Source organism: Charadrius vociferus, unplaced genomic scaffold, assembly GCF_000708025.1.
Source record: "Charadrius vociferus isolate BGI_N301 unplaced genomic scaffold, ASM70802v2 scaffold484, whole genome shotgun sequence".
Classification (NCBI taxonomy): domain Eukaryota; kingdom Metazoa; phylum Chordata; class Aves; order Charadriiformes; family Charadriidae; genus Charadrius; species Charadrius vociferus.
Window position 1 is genome coordinate 1,552,266 of NW_009648074.1, and position 11,532 is coordinate 1,563,797.

At 59.1% G+C, this 11,532-nt stretch overlaps 1 protein-coding gene across 1 annotated transcript in view; it reads left to right on the forward strand.

Annotated features, from left to right (window-relative positions):
• Window positions 1-11,532, forward strand: part of KCNH6 (potassium voltage-gated channel, subfamily H (eag-related), member 6) — a 30,450-nt gene that overhangs the window by 12,947 nt on the left and 5,971 nt on the right. Inside the window, exons 4-8 of the mRNA XM_009883829.1 lie at window positions 1,756-2,068; window positions 3,594-3,805; window positions 8,337-8,765; window positions 9,536-9,935; window positions 10,242-10,441. Coding sequence (XP_009882131.1) covers window positions 1,756-2,068; window positions 3,594-3,805; window positions 8,337-8,765; window positions 9,536-9,935; window positions 10,242-10,441 — 1,554 coding nt within the window. The remainder of the gene's footprint in view (window positions 1-1,755; window positions 2,069-3,593; window positions 3,806-8,336; window positions 8,766-9,535; window positions 9,936-10,241; window positions 10,442-11,532) is intronic.

Consider the following 11,532-nt stretch of genomic DNA (forward strand, 5'->3'; position numbering starts at 1 on the left):
TGTGTCAGCGCTGAGCACTGGCCCCAGTGAGGGCTGGCGGTGAGCGGCGGTGCTTTGGTGGCATGAGATAGAGCTAGATGGTGCTGCTCCGTGGGGTCCGCCCGGTGCGGCACGTGCCGTGGCTTGTGGGGGGAGCGGGCGATGTGCCGAGCTGGCGGGTACCGCTGCTGAAGCTGGGAGGAAGGTCTGGCTCCGTAGTGCACGTGGTCTGTGATGGTGGAGCTCCACGGAGTTGTCCCCACCCCAAGGAGGGGATGCGCTGGTGACTGCAGGAGACTGGAGCAGGTCTGGTCTGAGCAGGCAGTGGCAGGGACTGGCAGGCAAACCTCAAAAGGGCACACTTCCCCACGTTCTCCTGGCAGGGGACAGGCAGCGCAGGCAGCTCTGGCGTAGTCCTTCAGCAAAGACTGTGCTTTCCGTGATGGAGGGTGATGCTGTCATTGCTGACATGGTGAGATTGGAAAAACGTTGGTGGGACCTCTTTAGAGATTGCTGTTCTTGGTGGCTTCTTGACTCTTAAAAGTGCTCAAGGTACCTCTGGGCAAAGACGTGTTGTTTTCTGGAATGCTGCAGCTTGAGGCACAGGGCTGTAGGCAGGAGGCTTTTGCTCTGCTAACGCATCCCCAGGCGCCAGGTTCTCGCTCTGCTGGGTGTATCCAGACAGCCTGGATAAAGCTGCTTCCCCAAATTACAGATATGATGAGGTGAAAGGTGCCTGTCTTCTCAGAGGCGGTGCTTACGGCAAGTTGAAGACATCTGTAGTGTTTTCAGATGCTCTGGGTATGTCACCCTACAGACACCAGCGCTGGTAAAGGCTCTGGGTACCCCGGGGTTGAAGCTGCATGGAGCTGCAATGTTTCAGGTGTACACACATGGAAGATGTGCACTGGGGACAACCTGATGACCCACCACTTTGGTGGAGCCTGGTCCAAGTCCGGGCAGCCCAGCAGATGTAGGGGCAGCCGGCAGCCAGCCCCTCCAGGCACCCCATCCCAAAACCTGCAATAAGGTCCTTAGGGATGGCGAGAAGTGCCACAGCGTGCCTTGGGCACGCACCCAAAATCCCAGTCCCTCCCATAGGTATGACTGGTATAGGCATAGACCTGTAGGTGTCTGCCCTAGAAGGTGGCTGCTTTGTGCACCCCATTGCAGAAGTCATTAAAGGCTGGAAACTCTTTAGGTCTCCAGGGAAAAAAGTTTAGTGATGGCCAAGGGGTGCTGTAGGAGAGGGAGGACCACATACGGCCCAATTTTCAAGCCCAGCAGCTCCCCCAGTGCTTCCCGGTGCAGAGCGCATCCTCTCCCATAGACGCCAGCACAGGACCCTGGGCACCCACCCTCGGTGGTGGCCTGAGCTCTTGCAGCGGGTGAGGGAAGGGCAGGTCCAGCGGTGGGACGTAGGCACACCTTGGAAAAGTGCATGGCCAGGCAGGTACTCCAGGTGAGCGTATCCCTAGGGTCTCCTCTTCTCTTCTTGCTCTGGCCTGCTTCCCAGCTGCGCAGCATCGCCTTGCAAACCGCCCCGCAGCCGCCGCGCCTCCGGTAGGAGCTGGTAGGAGGTAGGAGCTGCCAAGTCCCTGAGGACTCGGTCGCCCCACCGCAAAGCAGGTCCTGGTCCCGGTTGGAGGTGACCTCAGGAACCGCAGCGCTTCCCAGCCCTCTGTCCCTCCTCTTACCTCCCCCGGCTCCCCCTCCCTCCCCCCCAGCACGCGAGGACTCCTTCTAATAAAACGCTTTCTCCTGGCTGTCTTAAAGCCTGGTGGTGACTCCCTGATTTTGAGGGACTTGAAGACATCGCCCAAGGAGAACTGTGTGCAGTCAGAGACCGAATCCCTCCTGGAAAAGGAGCGGAGGCCGAGCCTGGAGGCCGACCCCACCCTACAACACTCGTCCCCGAAACAAGAGCCTCCCGTGCTGGGCCCACGAGGGTCGTACTCTGCGTGGGGTTTCTTTCGGTCTCGCCCTGGGGGCAGCTTCCACAGCCTCCGCAGGGTCTCCTCCTTGGACAACTTTGAGGCTGCGAGGTCTGAGTTCCAGAGAAAATTCAGGGAAAGGAGGGCAAACTCAGGTAGGGGAAAAACCCCGGAGTTGTCGGTCCTACTGCGGGAGCCATGGTCCCGGGCGATGGCCCCGGCACATCTTGGGGGGGAGGTCTCTTACCCTGCACTGCTTTTCCCTCTGTAAAGTGGAGATAAGCTGGGGGCTTCTCCCCCAAACCCACTGGTGTCCATGTGATTCCCTGCGTAGGCAAGTCCTGCTCTTTGGGTACAGCCATCCGTGATGTTGTGCGTGAGATGTGAGACCGCGCGAGGTTGCGTTTGGCTTCCCCACACAAGTGGCATCCCGACGCCGTCCCACCTCCCCGGGAGGGAGGGAAGGGGTCTGCAGGCATGTGCGATGTGAGCTGTGTCCATGTGTTGGAGGTGGATGAGATACCAGCCAGGCCACCCTATAGGGCCGGAGGAATCCTACCTCCACCACGGTGTTCACGTCCAGACCTCTTGTTCTCATGACAGAGATGATGACAAATAAGATGGAGGTCAGGCCAGAAAAGCCTCAGTAACTGGGGATGGAGAGAGATCAGTCTGCAGTGTCTGGCTTGAGAAAACGGGGTGGGGGATCATGATCCTCAAACAGTCACAGGTTACAGACCCTCAGGAGGGGACACAACGTAGAGGGAGGGAAGGGGAACGGGCTGGGGGGAAGGGTGGCAGCAGGACGGCGGGTGCTGACTGGGCACCTTCACAATGTCTTCAGACACCTCCTGCCTGTGACGCCTCTTAAATCAATGTCAGAATGCAAGGGCTAGAAGGGATAAAAACCTGAAAATATAACCCTGCCCTGCCTGTAGGAGCTAGAGAGGTTGGGACACACTGGTTATGGTGCTTGGGGTTGTTCATGAAGCCCTGGGTGTGGGTACATGCTCCCTTCCACAACTACACATTGCACTCTGGACCTTCCTTCCTGGTCCTGCACTGGGGTGACACAGAGAGGCAGGTCCCCAGATCCCCAGGGAAAACTGCTGGGATACAGCCCCACTACAGCTCTTCTTCAAGAGAAAGCTCCGACCTCCCTACTTGGAGCCTGGGGATGGAGGATACATCCAAGTGGGGACGTCATCCAGCTTCTGGCTTAGTTTGGTGGCTGAAAACCAAGGAGCTACGCTGGTCGGGCTGAAGCATGCAAGGGTGGAGGAGCCCCACCTCCTTCTTCATCTGTTTTCATGCCAGTTTTGGCATCCCTCTCTGTTGGGTCTTATTGGGGCTGGTCCCCAACCCGCCACAGTCTCCACGGTAGCAAAGGATATTGGGTGCCTCTATATTTTGGCAGCTGGTCTGAGCCCCCTAAAGGAGGTTTACCAGTGAAAAGATGGGTGATGTGTTTGAAAAGCAGCCCCCTCTTGGGCGTTTCGGGTTGGGCATCCCATGTCTGAGCCACCCTGAAGAAGCCAAGCCTTTATGGCCAGGCAGACATTGGTATCTTCTGGTGGCACCTTGTGGTGGTCCCCAGCTCCTGGATGTCCTACACAGGGCTCTGCGGAGTGGCTCCTGCTTACACTGCCCTTCTCAATGCGCCTCTCTGTCCTCTTTCAGAGGCTTCCCACGTCAAACCCAACCCTCCGAACTCCACCTCAGACTCAGACCTCATGAAGTACCGGACCATCAGCCAGATCCCCCAGTTCACGCTCAACTTCGTGGAGTTCAACCTGGAGAAGCACCGCTCAGGCTCCACCACGGAGATCGAGATAATCGCTCCCCACAAGGTGATGGAGCGCACCCAGAATGTCACCGAGAAGGTTACACAGGTACGTGGGTGGTGAGATGCCTCCAGGGCAGTGGTGCGGTGGTGGTGCTGCCACTGGGATACAGTCACAACTGTTCCTGTGGCTTTTGGAGGAGAGGATCAGAGAGGGCAGTGATACCTGGAGTTTCCATCCTAGGAAATGCCAATATCATAGAATCATAGAATGGTTTAGGTTGGAAGGGACCTTGAAGATCATCTAGTTCCAACCCCCCTGCCATGGGCAGGGACATCTTCCACTAGACCAGGTTGCTCCAAGCCCCGTCCAACCTGGCCTTGAACACCTCCCTGTGTTTGATTTTTATCTCTTCCTCTAAATGGTTGAAATGCTTTTAAACCCCTAAATCAGTATTTCTGGTAATCTGTGTCCAGGGGTACACCAGCGTGAACTGCTCATGGGGTGATGGTGGCCTTGAAGGGGACACCTATGTGTGCAAGTTTGTGTGTGCATGTGGCGTGCTTCGTGGGGGAGGCTCTGGCCCTGAGGAGCTTGGCTGGGGACCCCACAACCAGGAGCATGGGTGGCCATGCCAAGGGCCACGGGATCCCCTGGGAGACAGCAGATGGCACTGCACTGTCACTGCAGGGGGCACTTGTGACAGTGTGCTGTCACAAAAAGGGACATGCATGGCACTGTACTGTCACCGCGGGGGGAACACACGGACATCAGTGTGTGTGAAAGGTGCTGCTGTACCCTGCAATCCCGAGTAGGGGGGGACCAGTGGGGAAACTGAGGCACAGGAGAGCATGATGTACAAAACACCTCTAAGGGCATCTCCCACCATTGCCAGCAGCAGCCGAGGGCCAATTTAATGAAAATGCAGCCACCTGACCCCAGAAAAGTCTCCGGGTTTGACAGTTTTTTCCATCAAAGCGGGATGCTCTGTAGGATTTTCCTCCTCCCTCCTCCCTCCTTCCTGCCCTCCTCGGTGCTGGCAAACCTTTACCCTCGCAGCCTCTGTGCGCAATGGATGGGCTCCCTGCGGCACGGGGCAGTTTTTAGGCTTGTTGTCCCCCTGGCTTGTCCCCTTCATCCTGAAGTCCACTTAGTCCCTCTGATCTGGGGTGACCGCAGTGACCCGGGATCGGCCCCTGAATGCCCCAGCAGGACGGCGAGCAGCCTCCATGCCCCTGTCCCCATCACAAAGGACACCCACACACCAGGGACAGCTGCTGCGTGCTGGCGTGATGCTGGCACGGTGGCGCTGGCCACTCAATGCGGGGTCATTCACTGGTTGCGGGGTGACAGGATCGGAGCTGACGGGTGGTGGCTTCAGGGCCCCGCGGTGCAGCCGTGCGGCACCCACAAAGGTCAATCTTCCCGTTGCCTTAAATCTCCAGATGGGATGGGATGGGATGGGATGGGACGGGATGGGACGGGAGGGGATGGACCTCTCCTTCCTACCGCATCTCCCCAGGGCGTTGGGGGACCCAGACATCCTGCTCATCCTCACCCTGATGTCTCCCACACCTCCCGCCAAGCCATGGCTCCCCGCTCCTGGCCACTAAATAATTCACATATGAGGCAGAGACAGCGGCGAGACACCACTAACGGCGTCTAAAAATACCGGCTGGCGGGCAGGGAGAGGCAGACACAGGCTGGTCGGGGTGCTCCGGCCCCACAGCAAGCAGGGAGGGCAGGTCACAAGTGCAATGAATGTGCCGGGCTCAGCCTGCCAGGGCTGTGGCTCTGGGGCACGGCTGAAGGCACATGGGGACGCCATGGGGTCAGTGCCACCAGGCTGGGGTCCTATCTTGCAGGTGGCACCTCTTCCAGTCCCCCTGAACTGCCCCGTGGCAGCGGGTGGTGGTGGAGCTGGGGGCAGGAGGGTGCTGGGGACAGGGATGGCGGGGCTGTGTTGTGCCAGGATACACGCTGGGAGGGACACTGGGTCATCGCCGGCCTGCAACCAGCACCATGGGCCTGATCCTGCCCAGCCCCTTGTGCTTGAGGGTCTCCTGGTGTCTGTGGTGTGGCACCCCCTCCACAGCTCGGTGTCCCCCTCCTCATCCCCATCCCCAGCACGGGACACGGCAGGAGAAAGGCACATGGCCGCTGGTCCCCACGGGGCACGGCAATGGCCTGGGTTAGCCGGGGCCGTGGGAGCCGCCCCCCTCCCTCACCCACAGCCCGCACGCACCCGGCTCCCTCCTCCCTCCTCCTCCTCCTCCCTCCTGCGGCCGCCTCGCTCCCTCGCTCGCTGCCCAGGCACCCAGCACCCCGCTGCCAGCACCCGGCACCCCGCACCATGAGCCTGCGGCTGCAGCTGAAGCCGGTAAGTGCAGGGGGAAGGGGAGCAGGGAAGGGGCACCCAGCGGGGTCTCCACGGGGGGCACCCGGCACTGCCACCCGCAGAGACTCCTGATGCCACCCAAAGGTGCCACCCGCAGCCCTCCCCATCCCCGAGGGGCAGAGAGGGACAAGGCTGCAGCTGCTGCCTGGCTCTGTGTCGATTTGGGTGCTCTGTTGGGGGTTCTTTGTTTTCCCTTTTCTGCCTCAAATATTTGGGGTTGTGGTTTTTTATTAATTCCTGCCTGGAAAACAACAGAGCCTGACCTGCGCTTGCTTCTGCTGCACGAGCCGGGTGCCAGGAGCAGGGACAAGGGGCAGGGCAGGCGTCCCAGCGTGGGGAGCAGCGTTTGGGGGCCCGAATTCAGGACTGGCCCCACAGAGCTGCCTCTGGCCAGACAGGACAGGGAGATTTGGCTGCTGAGGGTGGAAGCATTCCTGATTTTCCCAGATAAAAGGTGTAGGAGCCCATCTCAGTTCTGCTGGACACGTCTGAGCTTTGGGGACAAGCGTTTTGCCGGCATCGCCTTGTCCCCTTCCCTGCCATCCCCATGAGAGCCGGTCCCCAAACCCAGCTGGTGCCTCATTCCCCTCCGCAACGATTGCGTTTGGGTCACTTTTTCCAATCCCTCCCCTCTCCGTCCGCCAGCGACGTCGGCAGCTCCCGCTGCCCCATTGGTGCTCTCGTCCCCACGGGGGCCCCAGCATCGATTGGGTTTGATTAATCCACGCTGGGCTCCCGAATGCCCTTCGCAGTCGCATGTCTCCCACCCGCCCGGCTGAGTGCATGCGTGCTTGCGTGGGCGATGCTGCAGCCCCAGTGCTGCGCCCGCCGTGCCGGTCGCTGCCTGGGCGCGCGGGGTTGGGGGCCCCCATGGTGGACACCCGGACTTCGAGGGTCAGCTGCCGCCTGGGGCGCCGGGCAAGCTGCAGGCAGGTAGGAGCATGGGGCACCCCCAGGGCACGGGACCCACCGATGTCCTGGGGCTGCGGGATGTGGTAGTGGCTGCTCGTGGTGGGATGGGGCTGTGGGGCTGGATCTGCTCCGGGTTGCAGCACCAGGAGCCCTTGGGAAGCCCTTGAACATGACGGGTGTCAGGCCCTTCTTCCAGATCTATTGCTAGAATTGTGGTGGTGCCATTCACCGTGGCCTCGGGGCATGTGGAGCATCCTCTCTCCTCTCCTTCGCAACGAGGCACAAAGCACCCTTTCAGCTGGGGGCTTCGCACGGGGAGAGGGCACTGAGGTGCCCCTCGCTCTCCTCTGCAGGTGGCACTGATGGCCAGCACCACACCCAGGGGACAACGGAGCAGCAGGGGCAGGCAAGGAGGCTCCGGCTGTCCTCAGATCCAAATAAGCCCCTTCATGTCATGGTGTCTCAGCATCCAAAGCAGGACAGCCCCAGCCTCCCAGTGCCCAGCACCTTGCATTGTGTCCCCAGGGTGGCTTCAGAGCCCACCAGGAGCTGCCATTGGTCCTGGAGGGGGGAGCTGGGACGTGTGGGGACTCACTGGTGCCGTGGGAGTGTGTCCCCATGAGGGCAAGACAGACCTAAGGACACATGACAATATGGGAGGGTGCCTGCACGCATGAGATGGTGTTTGCACGTGGCCACAGGTCTCCCCCTCCCTGGGGATGCACAGATGGGAAACAGCCATTGCTCGAGGCCAGGCTTTGCTGTGGGTGGCCCAAGCTTGTCCCCTCTGCTTGGAGGACAGCTGTGCCAGAAGGACATCAAGGGAAAGGTCCCTGATGGGGCTGAGAAAGGCACCATGCAAGGCTTGCGGGATGCCTAATGTGCCATCACCTTTGGGGCCAGGCCATGGCACAGCCATGGGACTGCATCTCCAGGCTTGCTCTCCCTAGAGCCCTGTGCCAGGGACACCCAGCAGCTCCTGGGCTGGTGGCACAGAGCTGAGGGCACAAGGAGGTATGGCAAGAGGCACCTTCCTCCCTGCCAGCTTGGTAGAGTCTGAAAGGTGTAAAGTGGGAAAACACTTGCCCCAAGGGTGCTCTGGCCATTAGAGATGGACAAGGAGCTGGGCAGACCTTGGTGTCAGCCATAGTGGGCAACTCAACTTGTGGCCCCCTGGACACATGAAGGTGACAAAGGTGAAAAGGGTGTAGGAAACGTACTGCATGCTCCTCACTGCCCTACCAGCACATGGGAGCTCCTTGCCTGGCTCCTGGCCTTATCCAACCTCTCTCCTTGTCTCCCATCCTTCTCACACCCATCTCCTGGCAGGTGCTGTCCCTGGGTGCTGATGTCCTTCCCGAGTACAAGCTGCAGGCACCACGCATCCACCGATGGACCATCCTGCACTACAGTCCCTTCAAGGCTGTGTGGGACTGGCTTATCCTTCTGCTGGTCATCTACACAGCTGTCTTCACTCCTTACTCGGCTGCCTTCCTGCTCAACGAGGAGCAGGTGGAGGAGAAGCACTGGGACTGCAGCTACTCCTGTGACCCACTCAACATCATTGACCTCATCGTGGACATCATGTTCATTGTGGACATTGTCATCAACTTCCGTACCACCTACGTCAACATCAACGACGAGGTGGTGAGCCACCCTGGCAAGATCGCCATCCACTACTTCAAGGGATGGTTCCTCATTGACATGGTCGCCGCCATCCCCTTTGACCTGCTCATCTTCCGCTCCGGCTCTGATGAGGTACAGGCAGGGCTTGGAGGTCCACCAGGACAGGAGGGGACTCGTGGGTGGATGGGAAGAGATGTATGGGAGAGAAAGAGATGTGGATGGCTTGATATAAGTGGTGGGTGGCTAGATCTGCAAGAAGAGGGGTGGTTAGTCAGAGGGATGGGCAAGGATGTCGTTACAGGTTTTTATTAAGCAACTGGGACCTGGGATTTTATTTAGTAGGGTCAGACAGCCACACAGACCATACTTGTAAGTGCTAAGATAGCGTCTAACTGGACCCACTCCCCTTGCTGGGGCTGACCCAGCAGAGCAGGCTGGGAGCTCAGTTTAGGGACTGGCCCCACACGCCAACAAGGACAAATCTGGGGTCATGTTGCCAGCCAGACTCAAAATGTTGGCAATAGGATGGCCCCTGTGGTTACTGCACTCCCTGGAGGCCCCACCTCAGCTGAGAGCCTGTGGGATGGGGTGAAAGGCAGCTGTTTTGGGAGCAGCAGTTGGCAAGGTGAGGACCCATCAGGAAACATGAGGTTGGCCTTGGCTCCTCTCACTCGCTCACCTGTAATCCCAGGGCTTGTTCCCTTCGTGGTCAGCAGAGGGAAACTGCCCTTTCTATGGCATGATTCATCTAACCTATTTCAGGTGTCACCTCCAGGACAAGGTGATTCATGCTCTAGAAGTGCATTTTTATCCTTCAAAGGGAGCACGGCTAGGCTGAAGACATGCCTTTGACCAGATTTATCTTCTACTTGTCCCTGAGGTTTCTCACCTCTCCCTTGCAGACCACCACCCTCATTGGCCTCCTGAAGACCGCCCGGTTGCTGCGCCTTGTCCGCGTGGCCCGCAAGCTGGACCGCTACTCTGAGTATGGAGCAGCCGTGCTCTTTCTGCTCATGTGCACCTTCGCCCTCATTGCCCACTGGCTGGCCTGCATCTGGTATGCCATCGGTAACGTGGAGCGGCCCTACATGGAGCACAAGATCGGCTGGCTGGACAACCTGGGTGACCAGATTGGCAAGCGCTACAACGACAGCGACCTCTCCTCTGGCCCATCCATCAAGGATAAATACGTCACTGCCCTCTACTTCACCTTCAGCAGCCTCACCAGCGTGGGGTTCGGCAACGTCTCACCCAACACCAACTCCGAGAAGATCTTCTCCATCTGTGTCATGCTTATTGGCTGTGAGTGTCTGCCTGTGTCCCGCTGTCCCCATCCCTGCCTTGGAGGTTGGAAGGGCTGCTCTGGGGAGAAACAGGGAGACACCCGCCAGGCTGTAGCATGTGAGGTTTTAAGAGAGCGTCTCCCTCTGCCTGTGCCTCTTCTGCACAGACAAACAGAGGGGGAGACAGACAGAAATACAGATTTCAGAAATCCACTGGTTTCAGGTGCATGGTATATACGGGCTTTGGAAACCTGCTGGTTCCAGGTCTGAGGTAGTTGGACACCCATCTCCCCATGCCCTGCTGAGTCCTCCCCTCTCGTTGCAGCTCTGATGTACGCCAGCATCTTCGGCAATGTCTCTGCCATCATCCAGCGCCTGTACTCGGGCACAGCCCGCTACCACACGCAGATGCTGCGAGTTAAGGAGTTCATCCGCTTCCATCAGATCCCCAACCCCCTGCGTCAGCGCCTGGAGGAGTATTTCCAGCACGCCTGGTCCTACACCAACGGCATCGACATGAATGCGGTGAGCACAGGGTGGGGAGGCCCCATGTCCTCACGGCACCTTGTCCTGGATGACCCGCAGTCCAGCTCTGGGTCCACCCAAACATTTCCATCCTTCCAACCAGGGCGGGGAGGAGGCAGGAGAAGACTTGAGAGGCTGGAGACAGAGTCTGTCTGCCTGTCTGCCTCCTGCATCCCCCTTTCTCCTTCTCCCCCTCTGTCTGTCCATCCCTCCATATCTACCCAGAGGTTTTCTGGGCCCATGATGGCATTTCTTGGCTGGAGAGTGGGTTTGGAGCTGGCACGCTGGTAAGGAGCTCAGGTCCCCGATCGGCGCCGAGCACTTTCAGGCCGGTGTCTGTTGGTGTCACAGAGCCGCGGAGCCGGTATCGATCCAGCTCCTCTCCACACTGCCGGTTGCTAAGCAAAGTGCATCCCGCTCTCAGCGGCAGGGAAAGGAGGGCATTTAAATAAACCTCGATCCATTTTAATTAGAGCCCAGAGAGGCGGCTGTTTGTTAGCAAAGGGGGGATCAATGGTGGAGCTGCGCTGGAGAGGCGCCGTGTCTCCGAGGCCGGCGGGGAGGCTGATGCCAACGGCGCCGGGGCACCGGGGGGGGTGAGGAGGGGGCTCAGCTGGAGAGTCCCGGGCTGGGGACCGGGTGGCCGTCTCATGGCCGCGGGGTCCAGAGCATAAACTTGCTGGCTGCAAGGCAAAGAAGGAATGAGAAAGGACAAGGCAAGGCAAGAGACGGGACCTGGTACTCCCTGTCTCTCGGCCCTGGGCAGGCCATTAGCCCGCTCGTTCCCAGCTCATGCTCCCTTTTTTCCTAAGACTTGATCCTTCTCTGTCCCTGGGCACTAGCGGGACGTGGATTTGCATGAATTCAACCCCTCGGTCTTCAGCTGCTGCTGCCCTGTTAAACAACTGGGCAGCATTCGGAGGTTTGCTGCTGGGAGAGCTTCACGTTAAACCTCTCCCATGGAGACACCCTGGGCTGGACATCGGTGGCAGTAACTAGAAGCAAAGCCGTGGCAACCTACCAAGCACGGGCTCTCCTGGCTTAGTGCAAACCCAGGTCACAAATCCCCTGTGATGAGCTGAGCTTACGGC